The following is a 27,551-nucleotide window of genomic DNA, read 5'->3' as shown; positions in this document are numbered from 1 at the left end:
TCAAACAGCTGCGATTCTAAGAGCACCCCAGATCTGAAGCATTGTGTGAGTTTGCATGTCAAAAGAGAGCTTCGTGTGTGGGAAGAGGGGAAGTAGGAAGTGCTCTATCTGCTTTTAAAAATTCCACAGCTGCCTCCAGATAACCAAATGTGCAATGACAGAGAGGTTCAGATGGACTAATATCAAACATACCAATTACAGGCAGAGCTATTTTTGCATGTGCTCCATTCGCATTTACTCTGGCTCTTATATGCCTGAAATTCCTCCCTACAACCCCAACAACTACTTAAGTGCCTTCTCCATATCTTTCTTTCCCAGATCAGGTCTAAATGTGATAAAAGGACAAGACAAAAAAGATAAAATGTGATAGTTGACTTCATTCTGCTGTGCTCTGGAGCCATGGAAGTTGTCGCCTGTGTTTCCCACCGTACCACACTGGCCAAGGTTCCCCAACATACAGTAATGAGGTAGAGATGGGTAGGTTATTCATTCTACAAAATTAAGGCTTAATAAGACCCACTGCAGATCAGATACTCCTTAAAAACTCTGCTGTATCAAAAACAAAAAACCCTACTGCAGTTGCTGCAATCCGAAGGGAATGAATCCACAAATCATAACTAGAATATAGTAGAATAAAAAGTCAGAATAGGACTTTTTTAATGTGCTGAGCATCCCTACCCAAATAGAAATCAATGGGAACTGAAAAATTCATCCCTTTAAATGGAAATGTTAACTCTTAACCACACAGTTGTGTTTTACTCATGCATAAACCTCCTTTCCCCCATGCAATCCCAGTCACTTCTTTTCTACCTTGGAGAACTCATAACAGCAGCAGAGCCTCCCTATGCCTGATAAAGGGTGTTGGTGCCCAAAAGCTTGCAAAGAACTTTTTCCTAACTATTTTAGTTGGTCTAATACAAGATATCACATCTACCCAAAGAACCTTGCCTGCCTAGTCACTTCATCATATGCATCTCTTCCTGCTCCTCCCCAGACATTAATAATGTTCTTTAGTTGTCTTTCTCCAGTTCCAGCCACCTCACCGCTGCAGCAACAGATATGATAAGAGCTTCACTTATACTGGAGAGCTTTGCTGTGACAGCTCTAAGTCAAGTACATCATTGTAAAAGAAATAGCTTCTGGATCTAAGGATGTATATACCCATATTCTCTGTCACCCACTTGGTTGGCTGGTTTCCATCTACTCTTCAGTTCCTAATGCGTGTGTTCTTTGTTCCCAGAACAGCACTTAAAGAACAATCCCAAAGTGGCAGATCTCCTGCAATTCCCAGTAAAATTAATGGGACATCTGGGAGTTTAATACTTCTCTGGGGCAGACTGAAACCTCCAACACAGGCAATCAAAGTGGCATTCAACAATCAAGCTTAGCATATTAAAAGAATTCATCTACACTTTTCACATCTATTGCAAGATACAAATGCTCAGCTCTTGTTACAACTTGGTGAGGACTCATATCCACACAAAGGATGTGACCTTGTAATACAGCTTTGGGAGGCATATCAACAACTCCTTGTAACATAAATAAGTTTTATTGATGTAAGGCTACAACATCAAAAGGTACTTAGCCACTGTAATCCTGAACTCCAGCGCATCCTGTCACCTAAAATCCATGCCCCAAGTTACAGGGGTTTAGGTTGTAGCCGTGTTGGTCTAAGGACATAGGCAGACAAGGTTCCTCGGATGAATTTGATATCTTTTATTAGACCAACCCAAATAAAAGATATCAAATTCACCCAAGGAACCTTGTCTGCCTATGCCCCAAGTTACACATGCAGCCTCTCTCTACAATGAATCAGAAGTATAAGGTACCCAAAGAAGGCATCTTCAAAAACTAGCTGAGTAGGAAGAGCCAGGAGTGAAATGCAGAAGAGAGCAGGAGCTGGACTTGGAAGCAGTTGACCTGGCCAGAAGCAGGCACTTAACCTTTCACTAGGCAAGTGCCTTCCTCTTCCCAGGATGCTCAGCTCAGAATTCTTTCCTAAATTAGGCTGCACTTGGCTTGCATGTCCATGAGAAATCGGACAGTGTACATAACTAACAGCCATAAGTCTAGTGGCTAATTCATTGCCCAGGATGTGAGGGACCTGGGTTCAGCTCATCCCTGTTCTGTCATATTTAGAGTATGAACTTGTATTACATCTCAGGTGAGGGCCAATCTACCATGTTACTGGCTATTCTTCAAAGGTCTCAGCCATAAAGCTGCAACTGTTCTGAGTTACCTTGGTGCAAATACAAAATATGCCAAGCAGAAGTTACTCTATCTCATTTTATTCCAATATAACACGGAGTACTAGTTAGAAAAGGCTATTTATCATGTCAATCAAAATTCAATAAGTCAGACATTACAGGAAAAAGCATTTTAGGTTTGAAGCTGAAATGTAGGTAGAAACTGGCGCGTTGCAAAACTTTCCCTGAGTATAATGTTAATAGAAACCTTATTTCACAAGGAAAGAAAGAACAGGCATTGAAGAGATGTGGGTTCACTTCCCAGCTCTGGCACAGTCTTCCTATGGAAGTACAAGCAGGTCATTTAATCATATTCTACAGCTTCCCATTTCTAAAATAGCGATAATGCCACCTCTTTTCCCTTGCCTATTAGTCATGCTTTTTCTTTCAGCTGTGATCCTGCTTCATTTTAAGTGTATAAATACTCCCACCAGTCTCAAAGGGCAGTCTCCAAAGCCCTTGTCTCTCTTCCTGGATACCTGCAGAATGAATGAGGTCACTTTTCAATTAAATGAAAGGCTTGTACACTTGTTTGAGGGATGAATATTCTGTCCTGTCACCCATTTGGTAACATTCACTTATGGGGACGTTTCACAGCACAGGCTTTGAATTAAGGATTCACTTTACTGCTTGAATTGTAATGGTGGCTAGGATCTCTGCTGAGCCTCTGTTCCTTAGGATAGTTAAAGCTTAATCCTTTCCTTCCAGTTTTTCCTTGTACTACATTTTCTTGCACACCAAACTCCCCCCAATAAAACACATTTGGAAGGCATAAGGAAGGCAAGAGTATATCAACTGTATGAGTTGTCTTGGAAACAGCGTGTGACAGGTATGTCACAAGCTAAGCTCTGCACTTCTCCCCAAGTGCCACTCTGATCCGCTTCCCATATCCAATCTGTTACTCCTCTCCCAGGGTTGACAGCCCAATATTTTTTTCTTTTACTGAAAAATCTGAAGACTTTTTACTGACATCGAAACTTTTTTACTGATATAGGTGTGCGGGTCGGGAGCTATCCGGGCCCTTTTGTGCACACGGGCCATGGCCAGCAGCCCGGGCATGCGGGGTCAGAGAAGACCGGGGGCGAGCTAGAATTAGTCACGGACGCGTAATGGTTGATTTAAAGAATGTTTACTTACACCAAAGGTGGTCATGGTGTAGGCTGGACAGTTTTCCAGGTACAGCTCCACTTAAATCCTCATTTGAGGATTACGACAAATTCGCTCTCTCCAACGGAGTTGTTGAAGCTCTGTGGGTTCGTCTGTTTTGTTCCAGGAAGGGATACATCTAGGAATCTATCGGCGACGGGGAGAGGCCAGAGGCTGGTCAGGCCCCTGTTGCCTTTTAAGAAATACATTGGGTCCGTAAGGCAAAGGTTTCTCTCTCACTCAGATTTCTCTCCCTCCGATTTCTCTCCAACTTGGGCAGAAACCACCCAATCTCTTTATACGGCTAGCAAGCCAATCGCTAGCCGCCACGTGTGCATATTTTAGAACTAGCCAATAATGTGGCTCGAATTCTCATACAAATGGCGGGAACTCTTTGCACCGAGCATTTCTTAGATGCAAAAGAAATGCACCATGCAAAGAAAGCTACAAATTGGCGGGAAATTCTCTGTTGCACCGGGGTTCTCTTCTGCAGCAGAAAACTACCGTGCAAAGAAGCTGCAATTTAGCGGGAAAATAATTTAGCAGTGCCGAAGCACACACAAAACTAAAATCACAACTTTTGGTTGTGACAATAGGTTTTACATCATGCAAATGCAACTCTTCTGTCAAGAGCCAGTTAAATGTGTGGCCTTAGTGAGGCCGCAGCTGGAGTACTGCGTCCAGTTTTGGGCTCCACAATTCAAAAAGGATGTGGAGAAGCTTGAGAGAGTCCAGAGAAGAGCCACGCGCATGATCAGAGGTCAGGGAAGCAGACCCTATGATGACAGGCTGAGAGCCCTGGGGCTCTTGAGCCTGGAAAAGCGCAGGCTCAGGGGTGATCTGATGGCCACCTACAAGTTTATCAGGGGTGACCACCAGTATCCGGGGGAACGTTTGTTCACCAGAGCGCCCCAAGGGATGACGAGGTCGAATGGTCACAAACTACTACAAGATCGTTTCAGGCTGGACATAAGGAAGAATTTCTTTACTGTCCAAGCCCCCAAGGTCTGGAACAGCCTGCCACCGGAGGTCGTTCAAGCGCCTTCATTGAACACCTTCAAGATGAAACTGGATGCTTATCTTGCTGGGATCCTATGACCCCAGCTGACTTCCTGCCCTTTGGGCGGGGGGCTGGACTCGATGATCTTCCGAGGTCCCTTCCAGCCCTAATGTCTATGAAATCTATGAAATGGACTGGGTTCAAATTTAGGGGTTTAAGATCAACTGCAGTAAAAAATATAAAATATAAAATGTTTGTGAGTAAAAAGTATATAGTAAAAAAAAATTCTAGGATTAGCTATTTTTCTTGACTGAAGTGATGGTTTAACACTGTCACCCTTCCCCACTCCCCCTGCCACAGGCCCCTACTCACCCCCACATCCCAATGCCCCCAACTGCACCCTGCAACATGCCTGCCAGCCTACCATCCAGCCTTACCCCTATCAGCTCCTCTCCCCTGTCCTGGCACAGAACCCCAAAGATACCTGTGACCCAGCAGTACTGTAGAAAGCCCTGGCACATAGAAGCACATAGCTGAGAAAATGCTTCATGCAGGGTGTTGTGATCCTGCTTGGACACCAGGTAATGATGCTATGTTGTCTGATGGAGCTTCAATCAGGCTGCAGCTGCTTAGTGTTTTTACTAACAGTTAATGCTTTTTTGTGTGTTTTTTTTTTACAGATTTTACTGACAGGCATTTTTAGCCTTTTTTTTTTTTTTTTTTTAACTAAGAATCAGTAGGTTTGCTGATTGGTAACCCTGTCCCTGGCACAATATGTTGCTGTGCTTTCTGCCCCCTGCCCTGTGCCCTCTGCCCAGTCTGTTACTCTTTCTGCTCCCTGCTCTACCTATTGCTGTGTTCCCTGCTCCCTCCCCAATCTTCTGCATACTGTAACAGAAGCTGCCTGTGCCACTTGTAGCATGTGCACCACATGTTGGCCACCCCTGCTCAACCACATACAATATATGACAAAAGACAATTTAAAGGTGTGGAAATTTGGTAAGGGATAAAAATACAATGGTCAAGCTGATGACTGCTAAATGTTTTGTTAGTTATGTGATGATAACATACTGTGCACTCCTTTTATTAAGGATTTTGTGCCTTTTTCTTTTGTTCTATGAACTTCCATTATTTCTGTGGCTTGTTTCAACCATTACTTGTTTTTAATAGAAAAAATAAAAATAAAATTCAAGGTGTATTCTGTCAGTTTTTGGCGAATGGTATCATTTTGTAGCCATCCTAGGAATTTGCTTAGAATACTATAACTTAAATTCAGGTTTGCTTTCAGACCTTGCCAGTTAGAAAATTCCCAAGTTTTCAGCCACCATGTGAACTGCAATCACTCTATTATATTATATGAAGAAAATGCATTAGTACAAAATATTTTTAATGCGATTGTTTCCTTAGATCTGGTACAACAAATACATTGTATGGACAATATTAACAGCAGAATTGTTAGCTTAACTCAATACATCTAAAATGACATTTCCCAGTCAGAAATACAACCAAAACTGAACATAGCTAAAGTTTATGGCAAGCAAATTATTGAGAGGAACACCAAAACTTAGCTTTCTTCTAATCATTTGAGAGGCTTGATGCAGAACTCAGTGAAATGGACAAGAATTTCCCGATTGACTTCAATGGGCTAATTGACAAATACTAGAAAGTGTTCTATAAAAAAAACCACTGTTCTAGATCAGGGGTCAGAAATGTTCTTGGCCAGAGTGCCAAAACACCCCAACCTTTACCCACACCGTGACTTGGCATGCCAGAGGCAGATGGCAGGGGATTTACAAGGGACCTGATCCTCATTGCAGGCAATGGGTGCACACACACCTCTGCATGGATGGCAGGGAAGGAGCTGGAGTTGCGCTGTCCTGGCCCCTTCCCTGCTGTTTGCCCAGAGGCGCACATGCAGCTGCCGCTGCCATGGAACCAATGCCAGGGTTCTGGACCTTGGTACAGTTATTTGCAACCTACCTGCTGCCTGCCATAGCTGCTCAGAGCCCAGGCTGGCTGTGGCAGGCAGCCAGGAGGCTGCAAACAGCTGCACCAGGGTCCAGAGCCCCAACTAGGCTCTGTGGCAGTGGTGGCTATGGTTGCATGCTCACCTCAGGGTGAACAGCAGGGAAGGGGCCAGGGCAGCGCTTGGGCTTTGTGGCTGGCAGCAGCTGCCCAGAGCTGAGCTGGCTAAGGTGTGCTAAGAAAAATAGCCTCACATGGTATGTGTGCTGAAGGTTGCCTGTTCTAAATGAAGGCTTATCCTTCCTGAATTCACCGTTTTTCTACAATACCCCCTCAACTAACCAAGAAAAAAAAAGAAGTTAAAGCACACTCATCTTTTACAAGCATCTAGTACAGTTCCTTCCATCCACTTTCTACTAATACATTCATCACAAGGGACAATAAATCATCAGATGCTCAGACCGTGCTGCAACAGATCATCATGCAACACAGGTGGCCTCCTGGCTCCACCTCCTCTCCCCGATAGTATTATTCTGGGCATCTACTTAACATGCAATTCCTAAAAGTTTTATAACACTTGAAAAACAAACAGCTGGCTGAACTTCTCACTTCAGTTTCTTGGACAGCCTACTACTAAGTAAGTGATCGGATTTTGATACTGCTACAGTAATAACAGGAAATCATCTGTTATAATCTTGGTCTCCAGATGGAGAAGAGTGCCAGTGCAAAGAGGATATCTGGCTTTATAGCAAAGGCCTGTAAAAACAGTTTGGGGAGTTATTTATGGGCCTGTAGGGAAGGCCGTGTGATTGTAACTGAATGTAAGAAACTTAAAAACATGGAGGTACAATGCATTTGTGCAAAGACTTCACAATGACAGCTGAGAGAGCCAGTCAGACTATTAAATGATTCATTGTGCAGAAAGAAATGTGAATGTTAAAACAAGATGTCTGCTTACTAATTAAAACAATTAAATACGTGAGCAAGTGACAGGATTGATATCGCACTGGAATATTCACATAAGACATTACTTAAAGGAATTTTTAGGAAAAAAGTGTTAAATGGTCAAAGTGACTTAAAGTAGAATTTTAACTCCCAATCAAACTTTGTATACAATCTTTAGTGCAACAGTAAGGAGTTATAAGATGGGACATCAGAGCTAATACAATAACTATGAAACCTTGAATATCTTTAAGCAGTAAATTGTCTCTACATAAGCTAATACAACGATGTATTTTAATTTTAGTTTAACAAATGCACTATGCGTTCTTTGTATAACAACCTTTTCTAGTGGTGGGTGTTTTTCTGTTTACTTTTTCATAACCCTTTTTCCCACTCCCACGTACCAAAGTTTAAGACAAACAGTCAACATAGTTTGTCACCTGAGGCTTTGCACATGCTGTTTGTTTTGGCGGTTTTTCAGATAAGTTAGCCAAACGCTGACGTAGTCTTACTACAACGTACAAAGCTATTATAGTTCTTAGCAAGTACAATAAGCAAACATATGTGAGCATCTATGATATTTGTCCATTTTAAAGTAAAAAAATAACACAAGGGAAGAGAAAAGACTTATCGGGCAGCTGGTAGATTACTGTTAAGTTTGTCCATAAAATTAAAAAAGAGGAACCATATTTTAAGCAGGCAGAGAATGCCCTAGTTTTCAATTCTGTGACATTCATCTAAATCTCAAACTCCAAGAAAAAAAAATTAACTTTCCCTATTTCTTGACGTAGCTCTATATTAGTTTCCACAATCTATAGTGACAGCTCATATTTGCTGAGTTAGTGCCAGTTCCCCAGTATTGTCTCTTGAACAAGAATTAAGATGGGGAGAATAAAATGAATAGTACTGGGGTACACAGTAAAGCATCACCTTCATCTGAACACAATCCACTACAGAATGTTGCAAAGGAAGTTGCCTGTTGTTAACTGAGATGTTAGTCCTATTCCTATTGCCTAGATTAAAACTTTAAGCTAAAATGCTCTCCCAGGTATTTTATATTTGACCTAACTTTATGTATTCAAAATTCACAAGTAGCCAACATGAAAACGTTTAAAATATTACTGAATTCATATAGAGTGCTTTTAACAGTACATTTGTTCTAAACTCAAGAATGTTTACATCTTTTGGAGGTTGGTAATGCAAAGAAAGGCTATTCATATGTTGGCAACCAGTCTGATGCCTAACATCACTAAAGACAGTCCATAACAGATGCCTCTGTTGGGTAGCCACTTTCCTCAGAAGCCAGTCTGCAGCAAATCAGTATGCTTCCATTAATTCTAATACAGTACATATAGAGATTTACTGCATATAGTGTTCTTATCTGTTGCTCACAAGAAGCAGGGGGTAGGTCTTGGGCAGCCTTCACTCTTCCATCCTCTTAGGCAAACACGGTGAAGGCTTTGCAATGATCACAGGACTCTGTACATTTTGATTCGTCAGGCACCTGACTAAATCTCTTATGCATACACCATGATCCAGAGGATCAATGGTTGCCTACTTTGTGCAGTTAACGTTTTCTTTTTGTTTTTCAGAAATAAAATCCTCTGGGATTGAGCTGTTTTACAGATAGCTTTAAAACTCACCAATCCTATATCACAAACTGCCAAAAAACTGTAACAACAAATATACCTCTGCAGGTGTTAAATACCATATGCTGCATCTGTAATTGTTATGAAGTGTGGCATATAAATTAACTAAAAATGTACAGGCATTGTTACAGGAGTTTAGGTGATCTGTTGTGCTTGTTTGCAGTGATGCTGAATGTCAGGAAATGAGAAAAAATGACTTTTTTAAAACAAATCTTGCATTTACATATTGTCTTTCAGTCTACTATTCCAAAAGCATCTTAAAAGGCCTCACTAAAATAGAAACCTTTGCATAGAGAATCATTTAATCGCATGCTGTTCTAGCAAAGCCAATCAAGGAAAACAACTGAATATCAGAGTTTAATAGTTATCAAATCAGTGTTATGCTCTCTGCAGTTCCAGCTGGGTATTTAGAATGGCAATATTAACACCTAAGCTGGAGTTTGGCCAGGACTGATAACCTATCCCACTGTCACACAAGCAAGGCTCCCCATCCCCCTCTTCTTGGACAAAAGCCACCATCTAAGCTGAATGAATATGGCAGCCCCCAAAAGGCATAGGGCCATAAAAAAACAAACAAACAACAACAAACCTTTGAAACTGAAAGGTCAACTCTTGCCAAGACAAAGCAGGAGCATATGGGAGAGGAGTAGGCAGTGATTCTCAACCTTTTTTGTACCAGGAGCCATTTATAAATATTGATGGCCAGTCCCAACCCAATGCCCCTCACTCCCAACCCACTGTCCCCCAGGCCTCAGCCCCTCAGTATATGGGGCAGGGGGTGAGTGTGTGGGACAGGGTGGGGTATGTGTGGGGCAGGGGCAAGCAGCCCTTTAAGGCTGGAATGGATAGCCTGCAAGGGAAAAGCCATGGTTTGGGGCATAACTATCTAATCTAGCTACCACTGAGGCAGAGGGGGCTTTCACCACTGGTGGATCCTGCTCTTCCCTTGTTTCCTCACTCTTGCCAGTTTCTACTTATTAAACAAAATGTGCTTATAGATAACAGGTAAATACTTTAAAGGACAGAGTAAACTGTATCTGAGACTGTTCTAGGAGTATGCCACCGTGGTGTCTAAGTTAATGTCTATTGTATACTTTAGGATATTGGTTTTCGTCAGCTTCCAATAAGCAAGCTTTTTGCCTAGCACTTGTTGAATGCAGAGCTATACTCAAGTTATAGGAAAACATGTCCCTCTCAAAATTAATGTGTGTGTCCTTTCCTGTAAATTGTGATATGAAACCCCAGGAACCTGGGACACTGTGAAATCCTTTTAAGGGGGTTGTACATGATTAGGCAAAGTGTTTTGGGTGGATGTGACATCTTTTATTATACCAACTAATAGTTGGAAAAAGTTCTTTGCAAGCTTTTGGGCACAAACACCGTTCCTAGGCATTGAGAGACTCTGCTGCCATTTTGAGGTCTCCACGATAGAAAAGCAGCTAGGGTAAACAGATGTCTCTGAAGATGCAAATGAGTGGAAGTTTGGAAGACAAAGGGTGGAGATGAGGGTGGAGTGGGGAGTGTGAAGGAATGCAGGTCATCAGCTAAAAGGCAGGTTATCTGGTGTGTTAGATGCCACACAGGTTGTAATGCATCATAAATCCAATGTCTATATTCAGTCCATGATTTTTTGTAGCCAGTAGATTTATGAAGTGAAGGTCATAGGCTCATCTATGAAAGGTGGTTTGTAAGTTCCCTTTGAGGATTAGAACTGAGAGATTGGAAAGAGAGAGTGATTGCCTTGTAAGAAGTGTGCACGCACAGGTAATTGAGTATTACTTTTCTTTGATAGATTTTCAGCGTGCACTCATTCTGGTGCACAGGTGTTGTTTGGTTTCTCCTACATATTTGCCATCAGGGCATTTAGTGAACTAGATATTTTACATTTCTGGAGGTGCAGGTGTAAGATCCAGGCATGATGATGGTTCTGTTGTGGGGTGTAGTTATTGTGGGAGTAGCAGAGATGTGTTGGCAGGTTTTACATTTCTTGTCCCAGCATGGTCTGGATCCATTGGGTGTGGTTTGGGTCATAGGCAGTTTGCTTCTGGAGATGAGGTTAGCAAGGTTTGGTGCTTGTTTAAAAGCTAGGATGGCTGGTTCTAGAAAGATCTCTTTAAGAATTGGGTCTTCTTCTAGTATGGTGTGCGATTTGTGAGGATTTTCTTTTTGTACTACAACAATTCTTCACGCGGTATCAAGGTGGTATCCCCCAGAGAGATCGATTGCACTTTCAAAAGAGCCACCTCGATACCAGGGCTAGTAATCTAATTCACAGTTTAATTTTCTTCCTTTTTTATTGATGATTTGCAAAACGTATGGCCTAAATTTTCTCCTGATGATGGGAAGCTACTATCAACTTCTACATCAGGAGAAAGAGGGCTAATTGTAAACACTTTTTAAAATTCCATCCTTGTACTTCAGATTTTACAAAGAAAAAATTTACTTTTCTGATTCCTCTTTTTGTGGGGGATTTACCTCCTCTACAAAACTGTAAGCCACATTCAAGCTATGTATTTTTTATTAATAAATAGATCATACGTAGATTAGAGGTTTGCCATGTGGTGTTATGTCAAAATGCTTCAACTTTTTTATTCTCTTACGAAAGTCCATGACTTAAGTGTGACATTGCTCGGCATTATACAGATTACTTGAATTCTTAATATTTTTTGTGATTAATGGAACCTCAAGGGTGCTTAGAAGTGATGCTGAGGAATGGCGTCTGCACATTCCATGCATTTCCATTGTTACATTACAATGATGTAATGGTTATATACCATCAGTACCAGTCATACAGAATACAGGGTTAGAAAAAGCTTACCTTCCTTCACTAAACTATTTAACTTAATCTGTTTTATGTAGAAGAGAGAAAACCACAGTGACTTAGCAGAAGGAAAAAAATTACATTAAATTAAAGACTGTTAAAATAATACACTTCTCACCAGAAATGAAACATTCTCCATTCAACAGTGAAAATATATGCTCGGTACAAGACAAATACCTTTAAAAAGAAATTTTCTACACACAACAAAAGTAGTAATAGAATCATAGTAATCTATTAAAGAATTGTGCCTAAATAAAGAACGTTTCTTAAGATCCCAAACAAACTCTCATAATACAAAGTAAAGTATCCTAGTGAAAGGAAATCATCAGGAAAGTACTTTTTCCATGTTACAGGCACTACAGTTATCCATTTCATATGAACACAAATGAGAAATATCTTAATATGCTTTTTGATTATTAAAAGCACCAACATTTTGTAAGTATAATGGATAGAAAATGCAATTATCAAGCAGATTCTTAAAGTCTTTATTTAAAAACTATACAAAAAATGTAACTGTACAGATATAATTACACAAAAATAAAAAATGTGAGACTTTTAATGAAAAAAATTGAAACCTAATACCAATAACAAAAATTCCCTTTTATTATTCCTTTATAAGAAGATTCACCTTATGGAACGATACATCATGAAATCAATCGTTGTACATCTGGGAAATTTTCCAATGGAGCTCTCTTCCACTGGGGTATACACTTTAATTTGTCTCATGTGAGTGTCTCTTCCATTTTGGTGATTGGCTAAAACAGCAATCTGAATCATAAAGGTGCGAATAGGCTTCTTATGAGAATCAGTTAAAGGAACATGAATCCAGCCACTTGGTTCCACTAATTCAAGCTGCTGGAAAACAGAAGACAAAAAGGAGATGTTCACAAACCATTTTACTACAATAAAATATAAATCGCAATATATTTATATAAAAATTGCTTCACAGAGAGTCCTGAGTGCCAAACTTTGTTACATTTTTAAAAGCACTTGAAGTAATGCTGTTCAATGCATAAGGCTAAATTGCTGATGGTATGAGTGGGTGGAGCTCTAGTTGCTTGACTAGTGTGAGCCAGCTTAGGCCAGCTAGAAGTTGTCATTTACTTGATGTTTCGCTAGCCTTAAAAATAAGTCTGAAATTATCAAAAGGAACTTGAGTAGAAAGTTAACAAAAAAGCAGAGCAATATCATTTTAATAACCACATTTTATAGATGGAACACAATACAGAAGGTTCACCTTACGGAACAAAACATCGTGAAATCAACTGTTGTACATTTTTGGACCCTCATCCTTCCAATCAGAACTCAAGGTAAAATGTTTTGACTTGATTTATACATATATTCATGAAAAATTAGGGTGTTCAGTACTGCTCAATTTTTTGATGGGGTGGAAGAAGAAAAAATATTGAAGTGACGGAGAAGATAATTGTGAAATGTCATGACAGTGTGTGACATGGAGTCTGCCAGGTTCCATGACTCATTTCTCTGCATTCCAACATAGGCAACTCATCAGGTCCTGGCTTCCATTTTAACTTGACTTAATACACAAAATCAGTAGTTTTCAAGCTTTTTTGGCCGTGTACCCCTTTACGTGCAAAATGCTACTCATACTCCTACACTTGACACCAACAGGCATTGACGTCAATGGCAATGCACAGCAATGAGATTACTCCATTTAGTGCAGTGGTTTTCAAACTGGGGTAGGTGGTGTTTTAACAGGGGGTGTATACCTAAATTTTAATAATGTCTGTGGAGCTTCTGATTGATCAGTGTACAGTGAGTAAAGGGCAGCATAGTCATTTTTTCCCTGTTTACTCTAACAAAAGAAGAGAACATCAAAGTGAGCAAACAGTCCCACTTGGTTAACAGTTAAGCTATATCAGTGACATGACACTATGTAGAAATCAGGAAAGGTGCTATATGAAAGTTCAGGAATAACCTATACTTAAAATAGCCATCAAACCTCAACAAAGCACAGATCAAAGAACAATAGAAAATGTACAGTTCAGTAGAAGCCATGAACAAAATTGGGAGCCACAGACAAATCAGTGCTTCAGGAGGCATAGAGCATTCACCCTGCTAAGCAGATGAATGTCTGCACTGAACCACGACGTTTCCCTTCACAGGCAATTTGCGTGCTTAGCTGCTCAAAACCATCAGTGTTCTCTTGAAAATGCTGCATACATAAAGTTATCCTAAATACACATAGAAAGCTCTTCTATGCCTCCATTTTGAGTTTTCAGACTTGCATATACAAGTCCAACAATACCTCTGAAATGACTGCTCTCAGGCAACCTACCAAAATATCTGAATAATGTTCAGAAACAAGGGAACCAACTAAGTTTATAATGAATAATTAAATGGTTAAATCTAAACACCAAGACCACTCTTATCAAAGGCTATAGGCACCCTAACAAATCATTACTGATACACGAAATACAACATTCTAGCAGCATTAAAATAATAATTTCAGCAGGAACTCAGTGAGATGGATACCTCCAGAAACCTCTTTCCACTTGATCATGAGGAAGGCGTACCTCCTGCTCTTTCTAATGACCCTACATAAAGCAAACACATCTCTGCATATGGAACTTTGGCTACTTTACATATACCAATTAAATGATACAGTATTAAAAACAAGCCAGTGTGGTTAGCTAGAAGTCATATCAAGAACCAAATAAATGGCTCACTGTTACACATTTCATTGACGTGTCCTGACTAGGACGAATACCATTCAGGCACGCTTGAACACCTGCTGGAAAATAAACAGCTTCTCAAGGTCTTTTATTTCAAAGGGTTTGTTGTGGAACCCACTGAGATTCTATCTGTGTAGAGTCTTGCAGAAACTGCCATTCTAGTCCTGAAGCTGTTGTGGGAATTAATCCAAGAGATCATCTCTGACTCAGCTTGTGTTTATATAGTGATTCTCACTGAGCATATCAGCAGCTAGAATGCAAAGTGCAAATGAAGGTGCTGGAACTATGAACACAAAGATTTTAAAATCCATTTCATGCCAATGCAAGCACGCAAAAGAGAAGCAAAAATTTACCACTGCCTGTGTATGCTGGACCCTCAGTTTTTGATCATTTGGTGCCCATGAACAACAGGACAGAGATAAGATTGTGCTGTTTTATGTATGTGCACACAAAACCACTATGTTAAACAAAACATGAATAGAGGTTGCAAAGTGAAGCACTCAAAAGTTTAGAAATACTATAGAGTTAAGGTTGCCTGAGCAACCTTAATTCAGTCCCCTTGTGCATAGGATTATGATGCAGTCATAATTGTATGATCACCTCCTATTCTTCCACATGACCCTATCTTATTTCAAGGCAAAGAAGGGACAGTATTCACTCAATAATTAGCTAGTCAATATTTAGTTTTCTCCCTACTGTTAAAAACCCAGTTGCATGCCTTACTGCACACTACTCAAACCCTACTCAAAAAACAGAACTATTCATTTCTTCAAGGGTAGATTTATTTTCCCAATTTTACAGTGAGATGAAAGGGGTATCAGATTACTCAGCTGTAAAATGGAGAACTGGGGCAGAGTCATTAAGGTGAAGAGCCTCCTCTAATTTTAGATGGTCAATTTGAAATGCTTGGGAGCCAACTTAAAAAGCATCCTTAGCATTAAATAGCATTCCATAGCCATGTCCAGATAAGCAGGGTCATGAGGTTTGTGGTGCTGCAAACTGCACACATGGAACGTTAAAACATGCCCTGTGCTGCAAATTTGCAGTATGGGGGCAAAATTGGCCCCAGGATTTTCAGTAGCAAAAAAAGTGCACCAGGGGAAAAAAAAAAAAAAAGTGACGCAGAGCATGCTACAGTAGAACGTGTGTTGGATCAAATGGAGCCTTGGTCCTGCAGTATGCTCCATGTGTGCCTTGGCTGCTCCAACGGAAGCTGGGCAAGGGCAGTTTGCCTAGAGCGGGATAATTTGTCCTGCAACAAAGAGCATGTTCAGGGTTGCGTGCTGAGGCACAAAGTAGCAGCACAAATTTGTACTGCTGCAAGCGCATGCTCCTGCTCATCTGGACACAGCCCATAAATTCAAAGACCAACTCCTATCGACTTCTGTTGTAGCTGTGTATGCTTAGCTATTCTACTTGTCCAGTAATTTGGAACCAGGGTGCTGGGGCCTTGAGGTGTGAGGATATAAGTGAGGTAGGAGGATAAGCAGTTAAGTGCAGGCTCAGAGTTGTCCCTGCCTAAATGACATCCCATCTGCACTGCCCAGCCTCTCTACAAGGAGGAAACACTATAATCTATAAATTAGTTTTAAAATCGGGTTCCGCTTGATTCACAAAAGTTATGGAGAGGTGCCCCGAGTCCAAAAAAGGTTGAGAACCATTGTACTAATCATATCTCCTAGTCTCAATTTACATACCAGAAAACAAACAGTTAGTGGCCACTTCTGAAAAATCTTAATTTAAGTGATTTTCGTAGCATCACATATGAATTCTATGACGATAGGAAGAACAGAGTCTGCTTCTGCACAGCAGCATCCAACTGTCCTAGCCAGAAAACCATCCCTTTCAACATTGTGATTGCCTCTCCTGCCTCGTTCAATCCACAGCTTCCAGCCCCTGCAGTAGATGGAATCTCTTTCACTAAACAACCTTGACTCATTCCTAGAGCAGGCCTATCCAGTGCCCTAAATAGGACAGGGTCCTGTGGAAGAAATAGCATGGAATTACATAATGAAAGGCTATTATGATAAACATGCATAAAGAGTATGCAGTAAGATAGCACATTTCCTAACTTTTTAGTGTTTGATTTTGTAACCTAGATTCTTTTAATGTAGTTTTCTGGTTTGCAATGTATTTATATGTATATACAGGTACTCCTCACTTAACAACCTACCTGTTTAACGACCACGCGGACTTACGACCAGCTCTCCGAGCAGTCGGTATTGTACGAAACATATTGTGGAAACGGCAGCGCGGCGTCTCAAGCCAAGGCACGCAGTATCAAGGGGCGGCTCCTCGCTTATCGACCAATTCACTTAACGACCTAGTCGCAGGAACAGAACTCAGTCGTTAAGTGAGGAGTGCCTGTACATTGCAATATACATTATGAGCACTGGTACCCACAGCAGGACTGAAATCTTGAGGGCTCAGAAGCAACACGCTTTCTGTTCTCGGTTCAGTTGTCCGAACCCAGCCCTGACATGGCCATCAGAAGCCCAGGACTGCAATCATGTAGACAGTCCTGCTCAGCTCCAGGTTTGACCATTCTCTGTGTGGACACAATCCTCAGAGAATGCAACTGCTGACATCTGAGACATCTCTAGTAAGTCTGTGCAAATAGTGCTTTTTCATAGGCTTATAGCATAGCTTATAAATTTGGATGGATGGGAAGATAAAAAAAAAGCATATCCTGATGGAAAAAACTATCATCCTCCCTGCCAAGTTTCACACCCCATGCTTCAAAGCATGGGGATCATCAAAAGAAAGGTTGCCAGATTATTTTAACATAAGCAAAACACATTTTTCATTAGCCTTGCTGTTGCAAACACAAGAACTGTTCTGGCTGAAACTTTCCAAAAACAAAATTCATCCCCAGGAAGACACCAAGCAGTGAAAATTTCAGTTGGAACCATCAAAGATGGGCAAAAGTTATAAGCAACTAAATAAAAGGCCTTATAATTGGAAGTGTCAGGTGGCACTACCCAACTCTGTCAATAGTAAAAAATTATAGCTGTCTCAATGGGCTGCATGGTCAGCTCTGTGACATGCGAGCAATAAATCACCTATTCATATGCTATACTTCAAATCAATTTTGCAAAGTCTCATACTTCCCATGAAACTGCTGAGTCACCAATAAAAGTCCACTACAAAAGACATTAATATTCTAAGCGGCTTCCTGTATTTTCCCCCTCATATGTAAACCAATCACTGAATTAGATTTACATAGCTTCTCATCACAATTAAATGTGATCCAGCAAAATTTATGATGTCTGCCAACCAATTCATTTCTTATTAGTTTAAACAGAACAAAAGTAGAGTCTGATTTCAATCAAAGTCTCTCGCCAGAAAAAGAACAAAAAGAAAAGGGTAAAGAAAAAATAGTAATTATAAATCTTGGTTAAGTATTTTTTTTAATCAGGGCATTTTTTCCAGCTTTGATCTAATCTGGTATACAATATAATGATTTAAGAGTTCATTGTCTTAAACCTGTTTGTAATAACAAATGGTACTTTGTTGCTCAGTGGTTAAGGAGCACGAATAAGAGAAAAAAAATCAAGGAATAACAACAAAAAATACAAACTGGAAAAGTTAAATTGGCTGGACAGCCTTACTTGGTCCTATCTACCTAGTTCTCATTTTTCCTGTTCACCTGTCTACTACTCTTCGGAAATGCATGCTCTCACACTCCAGTAATCCATGTTATACATTTATTTAGGAAAATCAACACACACATTGATTAAATCTTACTTCCCAAAACATAACTGGCCCTGATTCTTCATTGCCTTGCACATTGAAGAGTCATTTATATCTGGTCATATTACAGAGACATTTATTCAATTTTACTGGTGTTTTACACTCAATTTTATTGGCATAAAAAACTATCCACCAGTTGAAAGATATTGCAGAATCAGGTCCAATACACTTTATTAAACTTTTTAGATTGAAAAATTTACAAAGAATTCTAGAATCCCAAATTCCAAAGAGAATGTGGTCTGCATTGGTTTTGCTGGTTCTCTCATGCACAAGGGGATCATATCTAACACTCGTCTCCTTCCACTGATTTAGCAAAAGAAATAACAAAATAATTTCCTTCCAAAGATATATTAAACCTATTTACATTAATCTCTTCATTCAATCTTTTTTAACATCTGGGAAGCATTGCTAAGAGGGGAAGGAGAGTGGCTGTGGCAGCAGGCAGAACACTGTGATTATAAGAACAGAGATAGCAACAAAGCTGAACAGGTTGTGGGGCAGGTGGACAGGGAAGAAAAATCAGAAGTGAAAGAGAAGAGTGGGGCAGACTGACAGGTAGAAACACCAGCCGGGAGACTGCAGCAGTGGTCTTGACAGAGAAAGAGGAATTTGAGAGGACAGATGAATACTGTATGTAAGCAACATGCCAGTTGATATGGACTGTATGCAGGTGGGCAGAGAAAAAGGAGACTGCCTCTGGTCAGCTATTCAGATGAAACAAATTTCAGAGTGCCACAATCCCTTCCAGGTCAGAACCTGTTCCAACACATGAAGTTAAGCGATCTTAATGCTTCCCGAGACAATTTATTTTATGAATTAACTAGCATATCAGTTCACAACTACTCTGCCTCTGTGGCACACTGTGTTGAAGCAAAAGTTGGCTGGAATTCTACTCCCCCTGGCTACAATACAGCTCCTCTGTGGCTCTGCTCCACCCAAATACTTGGAACAGCACCCACTGCTAAAAGGTACTAGGGGACACTTAATTTGCACACACCTTGATCCTAGCATCACTTCTGCTCTTATCCTGAAACTTCCCCATCCCACAGCCCATGGGCAACTGGTGCCTCCTGATCCTGGGGCAGCACTAGCAGCGGATCGCCGACCCAGGGGTGGGGGTGGGAATCTTCCCTTGGCGCTCCCACATTCTCAGGGGGGCACCGGCCATCGGCCCCCACTCCCTGGCCAGCAAGGGCCAATCTCAGAGATGGCACGTGTCCCCCCTACATGTCACCTATGCTACAGCCTTCTTTACAGGTATAGTGCCCTATTTGACTCTTACAGTGACTGTACCTCAGCACAGCCCTGCTTCAGGGCATGACCAGTACAGGGCATCTCCCATGACACAAGTCTTCACCATTGCTTATTTTTATCCACTACAGCCAATTCAACAGTCCTGTCAGGCAAAACGCTTACAGCAGACATGGGCAATTATTTTGGCTGGAGGGACGCTTAACAAGTTTTGGTGAGCTGTCAAGGGCTGCAAGGGTAGCCCTGCTCTTTGACAGGTGTCCCGGCCCCTGGTCACCATCTTGGGGCCAGATATTCCACCCCCTAACCTCCAGCCTTTGCCACCGGAAGACCCTCCCCTTCCCCTTGCCAAAAGGAGTACTTCTAGGGTGTTTGCCATCTTGGAACTGGAAAAAAAACAAATTATATACTACAAATCAAACATCTACAGTAACATATTTTAATTTTATTTAAAAATACAGATATATTTTTTACCTGATTTGTGTGCATTTGTGCCATGTACATAGAGGTGATTGAAGAATAGCTCAGAATGAAGTCTTACTCTTGTATATTGTGGGGTGTTATGGGTGTGTGTAAATGGGTATGTGGGATGTGTGGAAGGGGAGGGTGGCTCTGTGCGTGCATGCATGTGGTTTGTGGGGGGTTGTGGGTATGTGTATGTGGGGTGTGGGGAAGGATGTGTGTGGGGGGAACACATGGGACTGCAGTCTGTAGGGCTTGGGGGGGGAAGGTGGCTGGGGGGGTGCATGTATGGTAGTGCATGGGGGGTGGGAAGCCCCCTATAAACACAGCCCCCTCACACACACTCCCCACCACTGTGCAAAGCCCCTGCCACCAGCGGCAGCAGCAGGCAGCAAGCCCAAGGCACAGCCTACAGCAGGCAGAGCCCCCTGGCTGGTGCACAGTCCTGGCAAGCCGCAGGGCTGCACATGGCTAGGCCACCAGGTCTACTGCATGAGGCTCACACACCCAAGCCCTGTGCCGCCAGGGGGAGTCCCACACGTCCCTCCATACTGTGGAGCACCCCACCATGCCCCATGACTTACACATGGCAGTGAGCAGGGCTGAGCCACCTGCACTATCACACAGGGCTCCCCACAGACGCACACAGCTGGTAACTGCATGTGAGCCCCATGAAGCCCCACACAACGCAGCCAGCTGGATCCCGCGCCCCCACTGGCCCAAGCTCTGCACTCCTGCCACCCCACCCTGGGCATCTGCTGGCCGCATGCCTCGCGCTCCCACCTGTTGCTGCCGCGCTCCTGTCGCATTCCTCCCACCCACTCACTCACTGCCACTTCCCCCACCTACCCGCCACCACCGCCCATGCCTCTCTGCTGCCGCCACTTCCTCAGCCCACCACTGACCTTCCCCTACTGTTTCCCTACCTTCCTGCCCACCGCTGCTCCTTGCCCCCATAGGCTGCTGCTCTCCTACCTGCGGGGCTGGAGTCAGGGCTGTCCTACAGGCACAGATGGGAGCACAGCGCACACTGTCCCCATGGTAGTGTGTGGGGCTTGATCCCATGCAAGAGCCAGATATAGTGAATTGGCAAGCACCCACCTGCGGGCTCGATTAAGTCACCTAGCGGGCCAGATCTGGCCCACAGGCTGCGTTTTGCCCGCCAGTGGCTTACAGGCTGCAGAAATGAGTAGTATGTAAATGAACCCTTACTTTTATACACAAGAGTTTCAATTATCCACATCAGTTGCGACAAAGAGTTGCTCAGTAAATCAAACATTTTGGTTTATATAATGTATATGAAGTTTTTCAGCTCGTTGATCATGTTTCAATTTTTCTTCAAATCACTGAGAGTTCCCTTTCTTGTGGTTATTATTGTCCTCACTTGTACAACCTACCATCAAGGTTATGGAAACTGAACTACTAGGATCAGCAATATAACAGACTCTCTACTGTACTTGATCCTATTTAAATGTAGTACTCTTTCCTTTTTTAGTCTGTGTCTCATGCTGCATGTATTCTCTCTATGACCTTTCAGCAACTGTTGTATTTTCAAAAGCCATTTGATTTTATTTATTTTTATCTGTTCCACAAACTTTCAAGACTGCAACTTCCTGTTCCATTACTATAATGGTAGTGGTATTTTCAGATACTTGCACTATTGTTGTGACAAAAATCTTCGAAATTAGACGTAATGATTAGAGTATTTCTAGGTCCTGTGCTGGTTCTTAGCAGGGAATTTAAAAAAAAATCCCCAAACTTTTCAAAACAGCAGGTGTTCTCAATAAATAAAGCACTCTTTCAAGAAAAAGACTGAAATAAAAATCAATTCCAAAAGAAATAGATCGTATTTTCAGACATAAGGTGTTTACCTATATTGGAGAGAATCTCTATATGAGAGATCAAACATTGGAAAGATTCTTTTTTCTGTTCAGCTGTGCTTTCCTGCAACTGTGCTTATAGTTCTTGACAATAAGCAGTAGGAAGAAAAGATGCCCAGGACCCAAAAGGTGGTCTCTTTCCATAATTGCTATGTCCCACAATGTAGCTATAACAATTTAGCCTCAGCAGGCTTCTGCATAACTCCAGTACTGGAACTGTCAACACATGAAGTAGCAGATTCTGGGTGCCAGCCATCTCTTCACTTAGGAAGGAAGAGAACCAGTTAATAGCAATGATGCACCGGTTCCAGCAAAAAGGAGAAGCAGATCCAAAAGAAACTTCAGAAGTTCCAAGTGAGTCAAAGGAGGGACACCACAAGAGCAACTTAACAAGAAACACAGAAGCAGGCTCAAAGAGCCCACTGTGAGAAGCAAGCTTTTTCTCTAGTACAGCAGCGACCACCTAAGGAGGTAACTTAGTGATCATCAGTCACCTCCCTTAAATGGTTAAAACATCTCCTTTCAGTCCATTAGGTAAGAGGAACTTCCATTCGCTCACATAGAGTCCGTGAAAAGTCTAGAGCTGTGATTCTCAACCAGACTGAGGTAGCACCCTGGGATGCCTTGAGATCCTTTCAAGGGTGCCACCCAATGTTAGTGCTGTTAGGTGTGCAAACATGATTCAACCCAGCAATTTCAAATTGGAATCCACAGAGTTTACAACATTTTGACTTGTTGTGGTCTGAGTTCTTTGCAACAAAAAAGCCACCCATTTTTGTTGTAAAAAAAACCAAGTGAAAATGAAGATCTAGCTTTTTCTCAGGAGCGCACTTTGAGTTTAACAAGGTGCCTTTAATCTAAAAAGGTTTAGAACCACTGGCCTAGAGCAATGGTTCCCAATCTTTTTTGTACCAGAATCCATCTGTAGACATCGATGGGAAGTCCCAACCCAATACACAGTTCAAGTAGAAAACAGCCCCTGGCCCTGCTAGTCTCTCACTCCCAACCTGCCCCCTGTCCCATCCCCCCAAGTGTGTGGGGTAGGGGGCGAGCGTGTGGGGCATGGGTGGCTCCAAGCAGCCCCTTGCAGCCTGGAACTCTGCCAGCATGAAAGGGAATACCCAGAGTTTCCTAAGTTATTCTCCTTTAAAGGAGAATCCATTTTTAAAGTTTGTTGATCCATTTTTAAAGTTTGTTCGTGACCCTTTCACATATTCTAGCAACCCACTTTTGGGTCGCAACCCATGGGTTGAGAAAAGCTTGTCTAGAAGACAGCAACTCCCTTCCCAAAGTAGATTCAATAACGACTTCAGCAGACCTGAGAGTGTCTACTGAAGCAGTTGTATTAGCTGCTCTAAAAACTGAAAACATAGTACCAGACAAAAATCCCTTGTGAATAACAGTTTCAGATAAATTGAAGGAAAGAGAATGTGCAGGGGTAGGGAAGCCAAAATAAAGAGAATGAGGTAGAAGTATGTAAAAGTATGCTCTGTTTTGAGCAGGCGGTTGGGACTAGATGACCTCCTAAGGTCCCTTCCAACCCTAGTTTTCTATGATTCTAAATACTCCTTGATAAGGATTTCTAGCTACTCACTCTTCCTTCAAACTACAAATGCCTATACATTCAAGAAAAGGTGCAATTTGACTAAAGGAATGACTAAACAGAATATTAAGCTGTACATAAAACTGACTGATATAAAGTGCTTAACAAATTTTTTGGCACAAAAAATGAGGATTATGAGTCCAAAGAACTACAAAAGTTCACTATACTAAGGACACTACAAAAGGGATGATTAAGAGTACCAGTAGACTAAAAAAAATGTTTATATTTTGCATATGCCATACACCTGAGGCAAAGATTTCAGATAGACCTTAAACTTGACTTCTAGTTATTCACTTAGTTTGCACAAGTTTTTGCACAGTCTAGTTCAGAACTATTTGTACTACACTGTATTTACTGATTTAAATGTTCAAGCATGCCTTTATGATGAACTTGAACTGACTGGAGACTAGCTCCATGTCAGTATAAGAAACTTTCTAGATGACCCAAACAAAACCCTCCCCAATTTTCATCCATCTCTATTTCACAATTCAGAAAAAAATCTCATAAAATTAGCCATTCTTTGTAACATGTCTTGATGGTTACCTACAGCTTAGAGAGGTAGGTTAGCTGTGTTATTCTGAAGGCAAGGAAGATTTGCACCTTATAAAATAACTGAATCAGAGAGGCATAAGCTTTCGTGGGCAGCAGCTTACTTCCTACAGTTCAGTAAAACGAGAAGAGAAAGCTCATTTTAGACTTGAGACACCTTCACGTGTAACCATTAACCAAGGGACAGATATATCTGAAGACTGTGAACCAGATCCTCAACTGGTATACAACTCCAATGTTTTAACTCGTATGAAATAAGGCCCTTTAAAACAGAAGCCTCTCAATTATTTTCCCCTGGTTGGTTATAACAGAATAATCATCTTTTAGCAGTACAGGGATCAAACAAAGAAAGGCTCTATAAATAAACATGCCATAAATGGTATAAAGCAGGGATTTCAAACTCAGCCCTCATGAGCCAGATCTGGACTGTGGGGCTCCTTATAGGCCAGATCCAGACACAACAGCAAGACAAGTGATAGCAGCATGGGGATTTATGTAGCTTTTGCTCACCACCTCCCACTATCCTGTCACTAAGTGCAATGCATAGCGCTCAACAAAAGTTAGCAGGTACACCATTTGTTAAGATGGCCTAACTTTTAGAATACGCCTGTTGCCAGAAATATGATGGGACACAGTCTGAACGCTTTGGTTCTGTTAATAAGGAAGTAAGGCTCTGGAAACATCCATCGTACATCATTTTTGCAGGATAGAGAAGGATTTTGGGAGAAGGCAGATTTATCCATTGCTTCAGATGAACTGTTGAGACCAAACGAGGGGTGACTTTAGGTCTAAGTTTCAACATGATCATATTACCACTAGGTGACACATGCAGAGAGCGAGAGAACATCGAAAGTGCCTTGGCCTCTCACACTCTGCTACCCGAAGCAAAAGCAAATCAGAAACACAGTCTTCAAAGCAAAGCAAGGGCATTCTGAAGGTGAGTCAAAAAAGAGGTCCCATAAAAGGTGTCAAGAGGACAGTGGGAAAGCCTAGACAGAAACAGGCTAAGTATGTAGGCCCTTGAGGAATTTCTCTACCATAAGGTAGGACACAGTACAACTACAAGAGTGGATTATATGCCAAGATTGCTGTCATGGACCTTAATGGAACTGGACAAAAGGCCACAGAATTTCAGAAGTAGCAAGTAACCAAGGATCTTTGTTACTGAAAGCTGCATAGAGTTCAGGCCATGTTAAACAATCCAAACAAAGAATCACTTAATTTTGATAAATAAGTGTTTCCAGTATATGTCTTCCAGCTCTGTAGCAAGATCTCCTGGACTTGCCTGGAGAAGTCCCTGTCCATGGTACTTGACAAGTCAGCATCCAAGCTGCTCAAATGCAGTGATACTGGGTCCAGACATAGGCGATACAGAGGGGGGTGGAGGCAGCATGTACCCACCCAGATTTCTGCGCCCAAAGCAAGGTGCAGGGCTGCAGCCTGGCCAGATTAGCTTTGGGCAGGAGCCACCTCTGCGGTCCATTGAGCAGGAGGGAGCGCCATGCCCAGCAAAGTGAGATGCCCCCTGCCTGCCCAGCAGCAGAGGGGTGCGCAACTGCACTGCCGCCACCACTACTCCTCACTTTGGTGACCATGGCAGCACAGTGCTCCCTGCTGCCTGCCGGGCTGCAAAGGGCAGCTCCTGCTCGGAGCTGGTCTGGCCTGGCTGCAGCCCCCTCCCTGACTGTGACTATAGAAATTAGTCACCTACTGGTCACGTGTCACCTATGGCCCCCCACCCACCTCCTGCATTGCCTATGCCCACTCCTCTACACACCCACCCATTCCCTACGTGCTCACTCCCTTCCTCACACTGGGGGCTGAGGCTGGGAAGCATCAGGTAGGGAGTGAGAGGCACCAGCAGGGCTGAGGGGGTAGGGGACTTTAGGTTGGGAGTGAGGGGCACTGTCAGGGCCAGGGAGGTGAGGGTCAGGAGTGAGGGACACCGGAAGGGCTAGTGAGGGTGGGGAGCTATGAGTTGGGAGTGAGAGGCAACAGCATGGGAAGGGACACTGGCATCTCAGGGTTGCTCGGCCCCATAAAGCAGCAGGGGGGACAACCACAACTGGATCCGTGTCCTGATAAGTGAAGGGGGCAGGGAGAGCTCTGAACTTCTATGATAAAAAAAACAAAATCAAATGCCAAGATATATAGATATCTAGAATGTATTTTATTATAATAATTGAAGCACTGGTAGACTTCCATATTGCTTTAAAATTGTATATGCATCAATAAAACATTGTGTTCAACCGATACCTGTATATATAGTGGCGTTTCATTTTAATAGTGGAAAAACCCGGGCTCATGAGTTTTTAAAACTGGAGAATTTTGGATTTTTAAACAGAGAAAACCAGGATCCCTGGTGATTAGGAACAGTCAGGTCAGCATGGTCTCACCAAGGTTAAGACTCATCCTCAGCAAGTTTGCAGATGACACCAAACTGGGGGGCATAGTAGACACACTGAAGGATAGGAATAGGATTCAGAGAGACTGTGACAGATTGGAGGATTGGACCAAAAGAAATCTCCTGAGGCTCAATAAGGACAAGTGTAGAGTCCTGCACTTAGGATGGAATAATCCTATGTGCGGGTACAGACCGCAGACTGACTGGCTCAGCAGCAACTCTGCAGAAAAGGACCTGGGGGTTAGTGAACAATAAGCTAAATACGAGCCAACAGCGTGCCCTCGTTGTGCAGCAGGCTAATAGCATATCAGGCTGCATTAGTAGAAGCATTGCTAGCATATCAAGGGAAGTGATTCTTCTCCTCTATTTGGCACTGGTGAGGCCACATTTGGAGTACTGTGTCTAGTTTTGGGTCCTTCACTACAGAAAGGACTTGGACAAACTAGAGAGAGCCTAATGGAGGGCAATGAAAATAGCTAGGGGGCTGGGGAACATACTTTAATCTGAGGTAACTGGTCTTATTTAGTCTGAAGAGACGACCAAGGTGGGATTTAATAGCAACCTTCAGCTACCTGAAGAGGGGTTACAAAGACGATGGTACTAGACTGCAAGGAGCAGTGGTCCCAAGTTGCAGAAAGGGAAGTTGAAATGCAAGAGGAGGGTAGTAAGCAATAGAACAGGTTACCCTGCAAAGTTGTGTTATCTCCATCATTGGAGGTTTTTAAAGACCCAGCTAGACAAAGCCTTGGCTGGGATGATCTAATGGGGGATGGTCCTGCTGTTAGCAGGGGGTTGGACTAGATGACCACTTGAGTCAGCTACTCCAGTTTTCTATGAATAAGAAAAAAAGTTTTGTACACTTCTAAGATGATTGGCTGGGAAAGCAGAAAGAGGCTCTTCACTACATTTTGCTGAGACCTGCCTCTGCTCAGTCAGTTGTCAAGGAAAGGGTACACAGAAATTCTCCATTTTTTGATGCACAGGTACCACTGCCAGCTGTTTTGTGAAGACTTTACACTGTGGAAACTCCAACTGGCAGTACACCTTGTACTGGTAGTGGTTTGGTCCGACTGCCAAATCTCAGTTCCTTCCTGCTAGTTGGTGGATAGCTATACAGAAGGACATTTTCCCACAGCCCTTACATGGCTTTGAAAATCTTACCTGCAGTATCTTTGAGCTACTCG

General features: G+C 42.3%; 1 protein-coding gene across 10 annotated transcripts in view; it reads right to left on the bottom strand.

The window, feature by feature from the left end:
- Window positions 1-12,230: 12,230 nt before the first annotated feature.
- ANAPC10 (anaphase promoting complex subunit 10) overlaps window positions 12,231-27,551 on the bottom strand; it is a 62,615-nt gene continuing 47,294 nt past the window's right edge. For 4 of the 10 annotated variants that reach the window (XM_059722013.1, XM_059722012.1, XM_059722016.1 and 1 more), the window contains exon 5: window positions 12,231-12,624. In XM_059722013.1, coding sequence (XP_059577996.1) covers window positions 12,394-12,624 — 231 coding nt within the window. In that variant the 3' untranslated portion in view covers window positions 12,231-12,393. Of the gene's footprint in view, window positions 12,625-16,638; window positions 16,789-27,551 lie in introns of all 10 variants that reach the window. The other 6 variants (XR_009459819.1, XM_059722015.1, XM_059722017.1 and 3 more) reach the window with 6 other exon arrangements.

The sequence above is a fragment of the Alligator mississippiensis genome, chromosome 2, assembly GCF_030867095.1.
Source record: "Alligator mississippiensis isolate rAllMis1 chromosome 2, rAllMis1, whole genome shotgun sequence".
Classification (NCBI taxonomy): Eukaryota; Metazoa; Chordata; order Crocodylia; family Alligatoridae; genus Alligator; species Alligator mississippiensis.
This window is presented reverse-complemented; position numbering and strand designations above follow the sequence as displayed.